This window comes from Rhinoderma darwinii (genome assembly GCF_050947455.1).
Source record: "Rhinoderma darwinii isolate aRhiDar2 chromosome 3 unlocalized genomic scaffold, aRhiDar2.hap1 SUPER_3_unloc_3, whole genome shotgun sequence".
In the NCBI taxonomy this organism is placed as follows: Eukaryota; Metazoa; Chordata; class Amphibia; order Anura; family Rhinodermatidae; genus Rhinoderma; species Rhinoderma darwinii.
Window position 1 is genome coordinate 1,219,678 of NW_027461746.1, and position 17,208 is coordinate 1,236,885.

Sequence of the window (17,208 nt, forward strand, 5' to 3'; positions counted from 1 at the left end):
CATAGCTCTCTTCTGTATGTATCACCCTGCAGGGGGAGGAGCAGGATCATAGCTCTCTTCTGTATATATCACCCTGCAGGAGGAGGGGCAGGATCATAGCGCTCCTATATATATCACCCTGCAGGAGGAGGAGCAGGATCATAGCTCTCTTCTGTATATATCACCCTGCAGGAGGAGGAGAAGGATCATAGCTCTCTTCTGTATATATCACCCTGCAGGAGGAGGGGCAGTATCATAGCTCTCTTCTGTATATATCACCCTGCAGGGGGAGGGGCAGGATCATAGCTCTCTTCTGTATATATCACCCTGCAGGAGGAGGAGAAGGATCATATATCTCTTCTGTATATATCACCCTGCAGGAGGAGGGGCAGGATCATAGCTCTCTTCTGTATGTATCACCCTGCAGGAGGAGGGGCAGGATCATAGCTCTCTTCTATATGTATCACCCTGCAGGGGGAGGGGCAGGATCATAGCTCTCTTCTATATATATCACCCTGCAGGAGGAGGGGCAGGATCATTGCTCTCTTCTATATATATCACCCTGCAGGAGGAGGGGCAGGATCATAGCTCTCTTCTGCATATATCACCCTGCAGGAGGAGGGGCAGGATCATAGCTCTCTTCTGTATATATCACCCTGCAGGAGGAGGGGCAGGATCATAGCTCTCTTCTGTATGGATCACCCTGCAGGAGGAGGGGCAGGATCATAGCTCTCTTCTGTATATATCACCCTGCAGGAGGAGGAGAAGGATCATAGCTCTCTTCTGTATATATCACCCTGCAGGAGGAGGGGCAGTATCATAGCTCTCTTCTGTATGTATCACCCTGCAGGAGGAGGGGCAGGATCATAGCTCTCTTCTGTATATATCACCCTGCAGGGAGGGGCAGTATCATAGCTCTCTTCTATATGTATCACCCTGCAGAGGGAGGAGTAGGATCATAGCTCTCTTCTGTAGATATCACCCTGCAGGAGGAGGGGCAGGATCATAGCTCTCTTCTGTATATATCACCCTGCAGGAGGAGGGGCAGGATCACAGCTCTCTTCTGTATATATCACCCTGCAGGAGGAGGGGCAGGATCACAGCTCTCTTCTATATATATATATATATATATATATATATATCACCCTGCCGGAGGAGGGGCAGGATCATAGCTCTCTACTGTATATATCACCCTGCAGGAGGAGGGGCAGGATCATAGCTCTCTTCTGTATGTATCACCCTGCAGGGGGAGGAGCAGGATCATAGCTCTCTTCTGTATATATCACCCTGCAGGAGGAGGGGCAGGTTCATAGCTCTCCTATATATATCACCCTGCAGGAGGAGGGGCAGTATCATAGCTCTCTTCTGTATATATCACCCTGCAGGGGGAGGGGCAGGATCATAGCTCTCTTCTGTATATATCACCCTGCAGAAGGAGGAGAAGGATCATATATCTCTTCTGTATATATCACCCTGCAGGAGGAGGGGCAGGATCATAGCTCTCTTCTGTATGTATCACCCTGCAGGAGGAGGGGCAGTATCATAGCTCTCTTCTGTATATATATATCCCTGCAGGAGGAGGGGCAGGATCATAGCTCTCTTCTGTATATATCACCCTGCAGGAGGAGGGGCAAGATCATAGCTCTCTTCTATATGTATCACCCTGCAGGGGGAGGGGCAGGATCATAGCTCTCTTCTATATGTATCACCCTGCAGGGGGAGGGGCAGGATCATAGCTCTCTTCTATATATATCACCCTGCAGGAGGAGGGGCAGGATCATTGCTCTCTTCTATATATATCACCCTGCAGGAGGAGGGGCAGGATCATAGCTCTCTTCTGCATATATCACCCTGCAGGAGGAGGGGCAGGATCATAGCTCTCTTCTATATATATCACCCTGCAGGAGGAGCTGCAGGATCATAGCGCTCTTCTGTATATATCACCCTGCAGGAGGTGGAACAGGATCATAGCTCTCTTCTGTATATATATCACCCTGCAGGAGGGGCCGCATCATAGCTCTCTTCTGTATATATCACCCTGCAGGGGGAGGGACAGTATCATAGCTCTCTTCTGTATATATCACCCTGCAGGAGGAGGGGCAGGATCATAGCGCTCTTCTGTATATATATCACCCTGCAGGAGGAGGGGCAGGATCATAGCTCTCTTCTGTATAAATCACCCTGCAGGAGGAGTGGCAGGATCATAGCTCTCTTCTGTATGTATCACCCTGCAGGAGGAGGGGCAGGATCATAGCTCTCTTCTTTATATATATATCACCCTGCAGGAGGAGGGGCAGGATCATAGCTCTCTATTGTATATATCACCCTGCAGGAGGAGGGGCAGGATCATAGCTCTCTTCTGTATATATCACCCTGCAGGAGGAGGGGAAGGATCATAGCTCTCCTATATATATCACCCTGCAGGAGGAGGGGCAGGATCATAGCTCTCTTCTGTATGGATCACCCTGCAGGAGGAGGAGCAGGATCATAGCTCTCTTCTGTATATATCACCCTGCAGGAGGAGGAGAAGGATCATAGCTCTCTTCTGTATATATCACCCTGCAGGAGGAGGGGCAGTATCATAGCTCTCTTCTGTATGTATCACCCTGCAGGAGGAGGGGCAGGATCATAGCTCTCTTCTGTATATATCACCCTGCAGGGAGGGGCAGTATCATAGCTCTCTTCTATATGTATCACCCTGCAGAGGGAGGAGTAGGACCATAGCTCTCTTCTGTAGATATCACCCTGCAGGAGGAGGGGCAGGATCATAGCTCTCTTCTGTATATATCACCCTGCAGGAGGAGGGGCAGGATCACAGCTCTCTTCTGTATATATCACCCTGCAGGAGGAGGGGCAGGATCACAGCTCTCTTCTGTAGATATCACCCTGCAGGAGGAGGGGCAGGATCATAGCTCTCTTCTGTATATATCACCCTGCAGGAGGAGGGGCAGGATCACAGCTCTCTTCTGTATATATCACCCTGCAGGAGGAGGGGCAGGATCATAGCTCTCTACTGTATATATCACCCTGCAGGAGGAGGGGCAGGATCATAGCGCTCTCCTATATATATCACCCTGAAGGATGAGGGGCAGGATCATAGCTTTCTTCTGTATATATCACCCTGCAGGAGGAGGGGAAGGATCATAGCTCTCTTCTGTATATATCACCCTGCAGGAGGAGGGGCAGGATCATAGCTCTCTACTGTATATATCACCCTGCAGGAGGAGGGGAAGGATCATAGCTCTCCTATATATATCACCCTGCAGGAGGAGGAGCAGTATCATAGCTCTCTACTGTATATATCACCCTGAAGGATAAGGGGCAGGATCATAGCTCTCTTCTGTATATATCACCCTGCAGGAGGAGGGGAAGGATCATAGCTCTCCTATATATATCACCCTGCAGGAGGAGGAGCAGGATCATAGCTCTCTTCTGTATATATTACCCTGCAGGAAGAGGGGCAGGATCATAGCTCTCTTCTGTATGTATCACCCTGCAGGGGGAGGAGCAGGATCATAGCTCTCTTCTGTATATATCACCCTGCAGGAGGAGGAGAAGGATCATAGCTCTCTTCTGTATATATCACCCTGCAGGAGGAGGGGCAGTATCATAGCTCTCTTCTGTATATATCACCCTGCAGGGGAGGGGCAGGATCATAGCTCTCTTCTGTATATATCACCCTGCAGGAGGAGGAGAAGGATCATATATCTCTTCTGTATATATCACCCTGCAGGAGGAGGGGCAGGATCATAGCTCTCTTCTGTATGTTTCACCCTGCAGGAGGAGGGGCAGGATCATAGCTCTCTTCTATATGTATCACCCTGCAGGAGGAGGGGCAGGATCATAGCTCTCTTCTATTTATATCACCCTGCAGGAGGAGTGGCAGGATCATTGCTCTCTTCTATATATATCACCCTGCAGGAGGAGGGGCAGGATCATAGCTCTCTTCTATATATATCACCCTGCAGGAGGAGGGGCAGGATCATAGCGCTCTTCTATATATATCACCCTGCAGGAGGAGGAACAGGATCATAGCTCTCTTCTGTATATATATATCACCCTGCAGGAGGAGGGGCAGGATCATAGCGCTCTTCTGTATATATCACCCTGCAGGAGGTGGAACAGGATCATAGCTCTCTTCTGTATATATATCACCCTGCAGGAGGAGGGGCAGCATCATAGCTCTCTTCTGTATATATCACCCTGCAGGGGGAGGGACAGTATCATAGCTCTCTTCTGTGTATGTATCACCCTGCAGGAGGAGGGGCAGGATCATAGCGCTCTTCTGTATATATATCACCCTGCAGGAGGAGGGGCAGGATCATAGCTCTCTTCTATATGTATCACCCTGCAGGGGGAGGGGCAGGATCATAGCTCCCTTCTGTATAAATCACCCTGCAGGAGGAGTGGCAGGATCATAGCTCTCTTCTGTATGTATCACCCTGCAGGAGGAGGGGCAGGATCATAGCTCTCTTCTGTATATATCACCCTGCAGGAGGAGGAGAAGGATCATAGCTCTCTTCTGTATATATCACCCTGCAGGAGGAGGGGCACTATCATAGCTCTCTTCTGTATATATCACCCTGCAGGGTGGGGCAGTATCATAGCTCTCTTCTATATGTATCACCCTGCAGAGAGAGGAGTAGGATCATAGCTCTCTTCTGTAGATATCACCCTGCAGGGGGAGGGGCAGGATCATAGCTCTCTTTTGTATATATCACCCTGCAGGAGGAGGAGCAGGATCCTAGCTCTCTTCTGTATATATCACCCTGCAGGAGGAGGGGCAGGATCATAGCTCTCTTCTGTATATATTACCCTGCAGGAGGAGGGGCAGGATCATAGCTCTCTTCTGTATGTATCACCCTGCAGGGGGAGGGGCAGGATCATAGCGCTCTTCTGTATATATATCACCCTGCAGGAGGAGGGGCAGGATCATAGCTATCTTCTGTATATATCACCCTGCAGGGGGAGGAGCAGGATCATAGCTCTCTTCTGTATATATATCACCCTGCAGGAGGAGGGGCAGGATCATAGCTCTCTTCTATATGTATCACCCTGCAGGGGGAGGGGCAGGATCATAGCTTTCTTCTGTATATATCACCCTGCAGGAGGAGTGGCAGGATCATAGCTCTCTTCTGTATGTATCACCCTGCAGGAGGATGGGCAGGATCATAGCTCTCTTCTTTATATATCACCCTGCAGGAGGAGGGGCAGGATCATAGCTCTCTTCTTTATATATTACCCTGCAGGAGGAGGGGCAGGATCATAGCTCTCTTCTGCATATATCACCCTGCAGGAGGAGTGGCAGGATCATAGCTCTCTTCTGTATATATATCACCCTGCAGGAGGAGGGGAAGGATCATAGCTCTCCTATATATATCACCCTGCAGGAGGAGGAGCAGGATCATAGCTCTCTTCTGTATATATCACCCTGCAGGAGAAGGGGCAGGATCATAGCTCTGTTCTGTATGGATCACCCTGCAGGAGGAGGGGCAGGATCATAGCTCTCTTCTGTATATATCACTCTGCAAGAGGAGGGGCAGGATCATAGCTCTCTTCTGTATATATCACCCTGCAGGAGGAGGAGCAGGATCATAGCTCTCTTCTGTATATATCACCCTGCAGGGGGAGGGGCAGGATCATAGCTCTCTACTGTATGTATCACCCTGCAGGAGGAGGAGAAGGATCATAGCTCTCTTCTGTATATATCACCCTGCAGGAGGAGGGGCAGGATCATAGCTCTCTTCTGTATATATCACCCACCAGGAGGAGGGGCAGGATCATAGATCTCTTCTATATATATCACCCTGCAGGGGGAGGGGCAGGATCATAGCTCTCTTCTGTATATATCACCCTGCAGGAGGAAGGGCAGGATCATAGCTCTTTTCTGTATATATCACCCTGCAGGAGGAGGGGCAGGATCATAGCTCTCTTCTGTATATATCACCCTGCAGGAGGAGGGGCAGGATCATAGCTCTCTTCTGTATATATCACCCTGCAGGAGGAGGGGCAGAATCATAGCTCTCTTCTGTATATATCTCCCTGCAGGAGGAGGGGCAGGATCATAGTACTCTGCTGTATATATCACCCTGCAGGAGGAGGGGCAGGATCATAGCTCTCTTCTGTATGTATCACCCTGCAGGGGGAGGAGCAGGATCATAGCTCTCTTCTGTATATATCACCCTGCAGGAGGAGGGGCAGGATCATAGCTCTCTTCTATATATATCACCCTGCAGGAGGAAGAGCAGGATCATAGCTCTCTTCTGTATATATCACCCTGCAGGAGGAGGGGCAGGATCATAGCTCTCTTCTGTATATATCACCCTGCAAGAGGAGGGGCAGGATCATAGCTCTCTTCTGTATATATCACCCTGCAAGAGGAGGGGCAGGATCATAGCTCACTTCTGTATATATCACCCTGCAGGAGGAGGAGCAGGATCATAGCTCTCTTCTGTATATATCACCCTGCAGGAGGAGGGGCAGGATCATAGCTCTCTTCTATATGTATCACCCTGCAGGGGGAGGGGCAGGATCATAGCTCTCTACTGTATGTATCACCCTGCAGGAGGAGGGGCAGAATCATAGCTCTCTTCCGTATATATTACCCTGCAGGAGGAGGGGCAAGATCATAGCTCTCTTCTGTATATATCACCCTGCAGGAGGAGGGGCAGGATCATAGCTCTCTTCTGTATATATCACCCTGCAGGAGGAGGGGCAGGATCATAGCTCTCTTCTGTATATATCACCCTGCGGGGGGGAGGGGCAGGATCGTAGCTCTCTTCTGTATATATCCCCCTGCAGGAGGAGGGGCAGGATCATAGCGCTCTTCTGTGTATATATCACCCTGCAGGAAGAGGGGCAGGATCATAGCTCTCTTCTGTATATATCACCCTGCAGGGGGAGGGGCAGGTTGATAGCTCTCTTCTGTATATATCACCCTGCAGGAGGAGGGGCAGGATCATAGCTCTCTTCTGTATATATCACCCTGCAGGAGGAGGGGCAGGATCATAGCTCTCTTCTGTATATATTACCCTGCAGGGGGAAGGGCAGGATCATAGCTCTCTTCTGTATATATCACCCTGCAGGAGGAGGGGCAGGACCATAGCTCTCTTCTGTATATATATTACTCTGCAGGAGGAGGGGCAGGATCATAGCGCTCTTCTGTATATATATTACTCTGCAGGAGGAGGGGCAGGATCATAGCGCTCTTCTGTAAATGTCACCCTGCAGGGGGAGGGGCAGGATCATAGCTCTCTTCTGTATATATCACCCTGCAGGGGGAGGGGCAGGATGATAGCTCTCTTCTGTATATATCACCCTGCAGGAGGAGGGGCAGGATCATAGCTCACTTCTGTATATATCAGCCTGCAGGAGGAGGAGCAGGATCATAGCTCTCTTCTGTATATATATCACCCACCAGGAGGAGGGGCAGGATCATAGCTCTCTACTATATATATCACCCTGCAGGAGGAGGGGCAGGATCATAGCTCTCTTCTATATATATCACCCTGCAGGAGGAGGGGCAGGATCATAGATCTCTTCTGTATATTTATCACCCTGCAGGAGAAGGGGCAGGATCATAACGCTCTTCTGTATATATCACCCTGCAGGAGGAGGGGCAGGATCACAGCTCTCTTCTGTATATATCACCCTGCAGGAGGAGGGGCAGGATCATAGATCTATTCTGTATATATATCACCCTGCAGGAGGAGAGGCAGGATCATAGCTCTCTTCTGTATATATCACCCTGCAGGAGGAAGGGCAGGATCATAGCTCTTTTCTGTATATATCACCCTGCAGGAGGAGGGGCAGGATCATAGCTCTCTTCTGTATATAAAACCCTGCAGGAGGAGGGGCAGGATCATAGCTCTCTTCTGTATATATCACCCTGCAGGAGGAGGGGCAGAATCATAGCTCTCTTCTGTATATATCTCCCTGCAGGAGGAGGGGCAGGATCATAGCTCTCTGCTGTATATATCACCCTGCAGGAGGAGGGGCAGGATCATAGCTCTCTTCTGTATATATCACCCTGCAGGAGGAGGAGCAGGATCATAGCTCTCTTCTGTATATATCACCCTGCAGGAGGAGGAGAAGGATCATAGCTCTCTTCTGTATATATCACCCTGCAGGAGGAGGGGCAGGATCATAGCTCTCTTCTGTATATGTCACCCACCAGGAGGAGGGGCAGGATCATAGATCTCTTCTGTATATTTATCACCCTGCTAGAGGAGGGGCAGGATCATAACGCTCTTCTGTATATATCACCCTTCAGGAGGAGGGGTAGGATCACAGCTCTCTTCTGTATATATCTCCCTGCAGGAGGAGGAGCAGAATCATAGCTCTCTTCTATATGTATCACCCTGCAGGGGGAGGGGCAGGATCATAGCTCTCTGCTGTATATATCACCCTGCAGGAGGAGGGGCAGGATCATAGCTCTCTTCTGTATATATCACCCTGCAGGAGGAGGGGCAGGATCATAGCTCTCTTCTGTATATATCACCCTGCAGGAGGAGGGGCAGAATCATAGCTCTCTTCTGTATATATCTCCCTGCAGGAGGAGGGGCAGGATCATAGCTCTCTGCTGTATATATCACCCTGCAGGAGGAGGGGCAGGATCATAGCTCTCTTCTGTATATATCACCCTGCAGGAGGAGGGGCAGGATCATAGATCTCTTCTATATATGTGTCACCCTGCAGGAGGAGGGGCAGGATCATAGCTCTCTTCTGTATATATCACTCTGCAGGAGGAGGGGCAGGATCATAGCTCTCTTCTGTATATATCACCCTTCAGGAGGAGGGGCAGGATCATAGCGCTCTTCTATATATATCACCCTGCAGGAGGAGGGGCAGGATCATAGATCTATTCTGTATATATCTCCCTGCAGGAGGAGGGGCAGGATCATAGCTCTCTGCTGTATATATCACCCTGCAGGAGGAGGGGCAGGATCATAGCTCTCTTCTGTATATATCACCCTGCAGGAGGGGGGGCAGGATCATAGCTCTCTTCTGTATATATCACCCTGCAGGAGGAGGGGCAGGATCATAGCTCTCTTCTGTATATGTCACCCACCAGGAGGAGGGGCAGGATCATAGATCTCTTCTGTATATTTATCACCCTGCTAGAGGAGGGGCAGGATCATAACGCTCTTCTGTATATATCACCGTTCAGGAGGAGGGGTAGGATCACAGCTCTCTTCTGTATATATCTCCCTGCAGGAGGAGGGGCAGGATCATAGCTCTCTTCTGTATATATCACCCTGCAGGAGGAGGAGCAGGATCATAGCTCTCTTCCGTATATATTACCCTGCAGGAGGAGGGGCAGGATCATAGCTCTCTTCTGTATATATCACCCTGCAGGAGGAGGGGCAGAATCATAGCTCTCTTCTGTATATATATCACCCGGCAGGAGGAGGGGCAGAATCATAGCTCTCTTCTATATGTATCACCCTGCAGGGGGAGGGGCAGGATCATAGCTCTCTGCTGTATATATTACCCTGCAGGAGGAGGGGCAGGATCATAGCTCTCTTCTGTATATATCACCCTGCAGGAGTAGGGGCAGGATCATAGCTCTCTGCTGTATATATCACCCTGCAGGAGGAGGGGCAGGATCATAGCTCTCTTCTGTATATATCACCCTGCAGGAGGAGGAGCAGGATCATAGCTCTCTTCTGTATATATCACCCTGCAGGAGGAGGGGCAGGATCATAGCTCTCTTCTGTATATGTCACCCACCAGGAGGAGGGGCAGGATCATAGATCTCTTCTATATATGTGTCACCCTGCAGGAGGAGGGGCAGGATCATAGCTCTCTTCTGTATATATCACTCTGCAGGAGGAGGGGCAGGATCATAGCGCTCTTCTATATATATCACCCTGCAGGAGGAGGGGCAGGATCATGGCTTTCTTCTGTATATATCACCCTGCAGGAGGAGGGGCAGGATCATAGATCTATTCTGTATATATATCACCCTGCAGGAGGAGGGGCAGGATCATAACGCTCTTCTGTATATACCACCCTGCAGGAGGAGGGGCAGGATCATAGATCTATTCTGTATATATATATATATCACCCTGCAGGAGGAGGGGCAGGATCATAGCTCTCTTCTGTATATATCACCCTGCAGGGGGAGGGGCTCTCTTCTGTATATATCACCCTGCAGGGGGAGGGGCAGGATCATAGCTCTCTTCTGTATATATCACCCTGCATTGGGAGGAGCTCTCTTCTGTATATATCACCCTGCAGGGGGAGGGGCAGGCTACATAATTTTATATGATTTGATTTTATTTCACTTACCTCGAAGGTGACATTGCCAAAAATGTTGGTCTGGAAGCCGGGCCCCAGGATGAGGAGGATGACGTCCTTGGAGGAATTCATCACTGATAGGTGGGTCACCATAGTTTTCAAGTGTAACTCGACATACCCAACCGGACACCCCGGGGGACACTGCACCTCCATCTGGAAGAGGAAGACATATTATTTGACATGTTACACGGGGTAATTCCTGCTGCGACCTTGAGAGGGTGCCACGCACATTGCTCAATCACACGTGGGCTGTCATGTGGATGTTCCCAGCTCAGTGCTGCAGTTTAATAATACAGGTGTGAATATAGGAGTAACATACATAAGAATGAAAGTCATGTGGGGAGGAGCTATCTGGGTGACCGGGTGACCAGAAGACACAGCTACATAGCCTTAAAAATGGCGGCAACATCCGGACCTGGTGGAAAAGAAGAGATGTAGAGCGTTCCCGAGCATGGCCGACCATCTGACGCTCACCTCCCGGGTACAGGTGCAGGCGCAGTGCTCCAGCAGCTGCAGAACCTCATTGCCACGGTTGTCCCTGATCTTGACATCATAGAGAGGTCCACAACAAGCAACGTTCTGCTCCGCCTGGAAGAGTCGCTGACCGAGGTGATTCAAGACATCGAAGGTGCGGCCCAAGCCCTGCGACACCGTGACTGGAGGGAAGACGGTAAAGATTAATACAAGCCGGAGGACGAGGCGGGAGCAGCGAGGGCACGGACAGCGCCCACAAAGTCTAGGGCACATGAATTGGGGGTTATTACTCCACCCAATGGGAGGGTTTATGTGGCTGCGTAGATTTTACCGTTTTCTCTCTTTATTTGGAAAAGATTAGGTAACGCCGAACATCTCGCTGCTTAAAGGGGTAGTCCACTAATAAACAACAGAGAGGTCATCAGTATATCAACGGCGCGGGTCCGACACCCAGACCCCGCACCGCTAAGCCGCCCCCGGCACCGGATGTTGTGGCTCATTCTGCGATGTTTGGAGCTGGAAGAGGTTGGCTCCGTATATTGCATAGCGGCCGCGCTCACGAACTACAGCTCTGCAGCTCCTGTTCACGTGTGCACCGCAGCTCGGCCGCTATTCCGAGGTTGGAGCCGACTCCTTTCAGCGTGGACGTCCGGGGCCCGAATGCAGATGGATCGGGGTCTGGGTGTCAGACCCCCACAGATCGTCTACTGATGACCTATCTGGTAGTGGACAACCCCTTTAAGATGTAATAACCTACAGGCTGATTTACTCCACATGTGATGCGAGTGTCACAGGGTTAATGATTATTGTACTGAGGTCCTTTACTAGAACTCAAGATACTACATAGTGGAACAGGGACCGGAGCATTACCAAGAGATACCAGGGACCGGAGCATTACCAAGAGATACCAGGGACCGGAGCATTACCAAGAGATACCAGGGACCGGAGCATTACCAAGAGATACCAGGGACAGGAGCATTACCGAGAGATACCAGGGACCGGAGCATTACCAAGAGATACCAGGGACAGGAGCATTACCGAGAGATACCAGGGACCGGAGCATTACCGAGAGATACCAGGGACCGGAGCATTACCGAGAGATACCAGGGACCGGAGCATTACCGAGAGATACCAGGGACCGGAGCATTACCGAGAGATACCAGGGACCGGAGCATTACCGAGAGATACCAGGGACCGGAGCATTACCGAGAGATACCAGGGACCGGAGCATTACCAAGAGATACCAGGGACCGGAGCATTACCAAGAGATACCAGGGACCGGAGCATTACCAAGAGATACCAGGGACAGGAGCATTACCGAGAGATACCAGGGACCGGAGCATTACCAAGAGATACCAGGGACAGGAGCATTACCGAGAGATACCAGGGACCGGAGCATTACCGAGAGATACCAGGGACCGGAGCATTACCGAGAGATACCAGGGACCGGAGCATTACCGAGAGATACCAGGGACCGGAGCATTACCGAGAGATACCAGGGACCGGAGCATTACCGAGAGATACCAGGGACCGGAGCATTACCAAGAGATACCAGGGACCGGAGCATTACCAAGAGATACCAGGGACCGGAGCATTACCGAGAGATACCAAGGACAGGAGCATTACCGAGAGATACCAGGGACCGGAGCATTACCGAGAGATACCAGGGACCGGAGCATTACCGAGAGATACCAGGGACCGGAGCATTACCGAGAGATACCAGGGAACGGAGCATCACCGAGAGATACCAGGGACCGAAGCATCACCGAGAGATACAAGGGACCGAAGCATTACCGAGAGATACCAGGGACCGGAGCATTACCAAGAGATACCAGGGACCGGAGCATTACACCAAGAGACTCTCGGGGACTGGAGCAATAAACCACTGGACACCAGGGACTAGGACTATCGGACAGTAGATATATTGCAGAGCAGTCACACAGTGAATATGCAGGAACACAGATTTATTGATAATGATTATAATAATATATTTTCTTACATTTCTCTCTGACGGTTAACTGGTTAATCTGGAATATAAAACCCGTCATTAGTGAAGTCTGAGAATAGAATGGAGGAACGCAAGGACATGGAGGGGAGAGGACATTACAACCTGAAGGACCTGCAGGGGAGACAGAATGAGACAGACAGGAAAGACAGACAGAATAGAAAGGCAAGAGAGACAAGCAGAGGAGACAGGCAGGGGAGGCAGGCAGGAGAGGCAGGCAGGAGAGACAGGCAAGGGAGGCAGGCAGGAGAGACAGGCAGGGGAGATAGTAAGGGAAGGCAGACGGGAGACAGGCAGGGGAGATAGTAAGGGAAGGCAGGCAGGGGAGACAGGCAGGGGAGATAGTAAGGGGAGGCAGGCAGGAGTGACAGGCAGGGGAGGCAGGCAGGAGAGACAGGCAGGGGAGATAGTAAGGGAAGGCAGGCAGGGGAGATAGTAAGGGGAGGCAGGCAGGAGTGACAGGCAGGGGAGGCAGGCAGGAGAGACAGGCAGGGGAGATAGTAAGGGAAGGCAGACAGGGGAGACAGGCAGGGGAGATAGTAAGGGAAGGCAGGCAGGGGAGACAGGCAGGGGAGATAGTAAGGGGAGGCAGGCAGGGGAGATAGTAAGGGGAGGCAGGCAGGAGTGACAGGCAGGGGAGATAGTAAGGGAAGGCAGGCAGGGGAGATAGTAAGGGGAGGCAGGCAGGAGTGACAGGCAGGGGAGGCAGGCAGGAGAGACAGGCAGGGGAGATAGTAAGGGAAGGCAGGCAGGGGAGACAGGCAGGGGAGATAGTAAGGGGAGACAGGCAGGGGAGATAGTAAGGGGAGACAGGCAGGGGAGATAGTAAGGGGAGGCTGGCAGGAGAGACAGGCAGGGGAGATAGTAAGGGGAGGCAGGCAGGAGAGACAGGCAGGGGAGGCAGGCAGGAGAGACAGGCAGGGGAGATAGTAAGGGGAGGCAGGCAGGGGAGGGAGGCAGGCAGGGGAGGGAGGCAGGCAGGGGAGACAGGCAGGGGAGGCAGGCAGGGTAATCAGACATAATGACTCTGTTTTACTACAATATGTTCACAAGCCCTATTTACGGCGTTATACGCCTCGAATTACGTCCGAAAATATGGCTCCAAATCGCGCAAAACATCTGCCCATTGAAATCAATAGGGTTACGATGTTCTGTGCACACAGGCTTTTTTTTTACGCGCCGCTGTCAAAAGACGGCGCGTAAAATTACGCCCGCGTCAAAGAAAAGCCTGTCACTTCTTGGGGCGTAATTGGAGCCGTTTTTCATTGCTCCAATTACGTCCGTAATGGACGCAGCGAAAAACGCGAGTACGACCAATTACGTTTGAAATTCAGGAGCTGCTTTCTCCTGAAAACAGCTCCGTAATTTCAGCCGTAATGGGCGCTGCCGTGTGAACATAGCCTTATAGGTGAACTCCAACCTTCCACAACTGCTAAATGCAGGACTTTTGTAAAGACATGGTGACACTGGGAATGTACAGACACCCCGGAGCACATAGGTGACATCCTGGGACAGGTGATGGATATTACTCAGTCGGTGAAGTCTAGGACAATGTCACTTTGGGTGAGGATGGCGTCTTACCTGGATAAGGTGCTCCATGCCGGGGCGGATGCCTTTCAATAATGTGCTGTCCATTTCAGAACATGGTGGAGCAAGTGGTGGAGTTGTATCTGTAGGTGCGTACGGTGCAATAAGATTGTAACTTGGGGGCTCATCTTGAAGAGCTTTAGGTTGGGTTGTTGTAGTATCTGCAATGAGGTGAGAAGAAATGAGAAGTGGTGGAAACCAGAACAGTCATGATATAAATAACAGAGATGAGGAGGGAAGACTCGGATGTCCATGTCATTATATAAATAACAGAGATGAGGAGAGAAGACTCGGAGGTCCATGTCATGATATAAATAACAGAGATGAGGAGAGAAGACTCGGAGGTCCATGCCATGACCGCACATTGGTTACTATAGTGTATGGACGCCATCCATTCCAGGATGAGATTCATTTATCAGGTGGACCTTCTACTGTGCCGTCAGTCTGACATTAACTGACGGCTATCCCACATCATGCCAACACTAAGACCTTCTACGAGTCTCCACGACCTTTTATTGTCCTAAGAAACAGCTTATTCATCTCTACCAAGTCCTTCCCTCAGAAATGGAAGAAGAAATCCCATCACCAAGGTTCTCCGCCGTCTTCTAGAAGGTCCAGGTCCAAGGAGCTTCCACATCTGAAGAGTTTGGTTGGTTGGCTTCCACTGTGCGGTGATCCTTGGTTGGATGATTACTACATCGTAAGATCAACTTGTACATTGTTGAGCCGCTGGTTTCCTCTTCAGATCTGATGTCAAGATGAAGGTCTCATTAGGACCATAACTGGTGACAAGTCATAGTTGGGATTCTGGTTGATAATTCATCCCTCACATAGACAAACTTTCTATTAATTTGGTCAGTTTAGGAAACCAGGTGGAGAAGAAGTGTCTTCCGGCTATAATGACTCCTCTAAGCGATGGATATCTCCAGGTTCCTCTATGATATGTGGTCTACTGAGGGCTTGGCTTGGGATTAGTCAAGTTGTCAATGATTGGACCCTTGGAATCCAGATTGTGACCAGCAGATGAGAAGGCTTCACTAAGGACTACATAGTAGACCTATACCTGGAGTTACGGCCCTGAACTCCCCCAAATCTTCTGTAGCTGCCGTACTACAGATCTGCTCGGTCTTCTTGTAGACCATAGTGGACGCCTTTGTGAGCTACCTGGGCTGGCGACTTTGTGAGCTGCTTGGGCTGGCGCCTGTGTGAGCTGCCTGGGCTGGCGCCTTTGTGAGCTGCTTGGGCTGGCGCCTGTGTGAGCTGCCTGGGCTGGCGCCTGTGTGAGCTGTATGTGGAATACATGAGGAGGGGGCACGAGGCACCAGGTGTAATAATAGAAATTACCTGTGGAATACATGAGGAGGAGGCACGAGGCACCAGGTCTAATGAATCTAAGAAATAAACAGTCATTACCAGAATCCAACACAGAGGAACACGACACACGCTTATATGGAGTAATGAAAGGGATTATATGAGTAATACGAGGAGATATAGCGAGTAATAGGAGGAGTTATATGTAGTAATAGGAGGAGTTATATGTAGTAATAGGAGGAGTTATATGGAGTAATAGGAGGAGTTATATGGAGTAATAGGGGGGTTATATGGAATAGGAGGAGTTATATGTAGTAATAGGAGGAGTTATATGGAGTAATAGGAGGAGTTATATGGAGTAATAGGGGGGGGTATATGGAGTAATAGGGGGGGTTATATGGAGTAATAGGAGGAGTTATATAGACTAATAGGAGAAGTTATATGGAGTAATAGGAGGAGTTATATGGAGTAATAGAGGGGGTTATATGGAGTAACAGGAGGGGTTATATGGAGTAATAGGAGGGGTTATATGGAGTAATAGAGGGGGGTTATATAGAGTAATAGGGGGGGTTATATGGAGTAATAGGAGGAGTTATATGGAGTAATAGGGGGGTTATATGGAGTAATAGGAGTTATATGGAGTAATAGGAGGAGTTATATGGAGTAATAGGAGGAGTTATATGGAGTAATAGGAGGAGTTATATGGAGTAATAGGAGAGGTTATATGGAGTAATAGAAGGAGTTATATGGAGTAATAGGAGGAGTTATATGGAGTAATAGGAGGGGTTATATGCAGTAATAGGAGGGGTTATATGGAGTAATGGGAGAAGTTATATGGAGTAATAGGAGGAGTTATATGGAGTAATAAGAGGGGTTATATGGAGTAATGGGAGGAGTTATATGGAGTAATGGGAGGAGTTATATGGAGTAATAGGAGGAGTTATATGGAGTAATAGGAGAGGTTATATGGCGTAATAGGGGGGGTTATATGGAGTAATAGGGGGGGTTATATAGACTAATAGGAGAAGTTATATGGAGTAATAGGAGGGGTTATGTGGAGTAATGGGAGGAGTTATATGGAGTAATAGGAGGAGTTATATAGAGCAATAGGGGGGGTTATATGGAGTAATAGGAGGAGTTATATGGAGCAATAGGGGGGGTTATATGGAGTAATAGGGGGAGTTATATGGAGTAATAGGGGGAGTTATATGGAGTAATAGGAGGAGTTATATAGAGCAATAGGGGGGTTATATGGAGTAATAGGAGGAGTTATATGGAGTAATAGGGGGAGTTATATGGAGTAATAGGAGGAGTTATATGGAGTAATAGGGGGAGTTATATGGAGTAATAGGAGAGGTTATATGGAGTAATAGGAGGGGTTAGATGGAGTATAGGAGGAGTATATGGAGTATAGGAGGAGTTATATGGAGTAATAGGAGGATGAGATTTAAAATAGGTTATATGGAAAGAGGAGGGTGTTTGGAGTAAGTGGAGGAGTATGGAGAATGGAGGGTGATATGTGGAGTAAGTGGTGGGGGATAGTGGAGAAG

The 17,208-nt window shown here is 49.7% G+C and overlaps 1 protein-coding gene across 1 annotated transcript in view; it reads right to left on the reverse strand.

The window, feature by feature from the left end:
- The window catches only part of LOC142683503 (phospholipid scramblase 2-like), a 31,046-nt gene extending 15,271 nt beyond the window's left edge, over positions 1–15,775 (reverse strand). Inside the window, exons 1-5 of the mRNA XM_075847378.1 lie at positions 15,692–15,775; positions 14,342–14,508; positions 12,755–12,782; positions 10,756–10,937; positions 10,273–10,434 (exon numbers count right to left, since the gene is read on the reverse strand). Of these exons, the coding sequence (XP_075703493.1) occupies positions 10,273–10,434; positions 10,756–10,937; positions 12,755–12,782; positions 14,342–14,508; positions 15,692–15,704 (552 nt within the window). The 5' untranslated portion in view covers positions 15,705–15,775. The remainder of the gene's footprint in view (positions 1–10,272; positions 10,435–10,755; positions 10,938–12,754; positions 12,783–14,341; positions 14,509–15,691) is intronic.
- Positions 15,776–17,208: the final 1,433 nt, after the last annotated feature.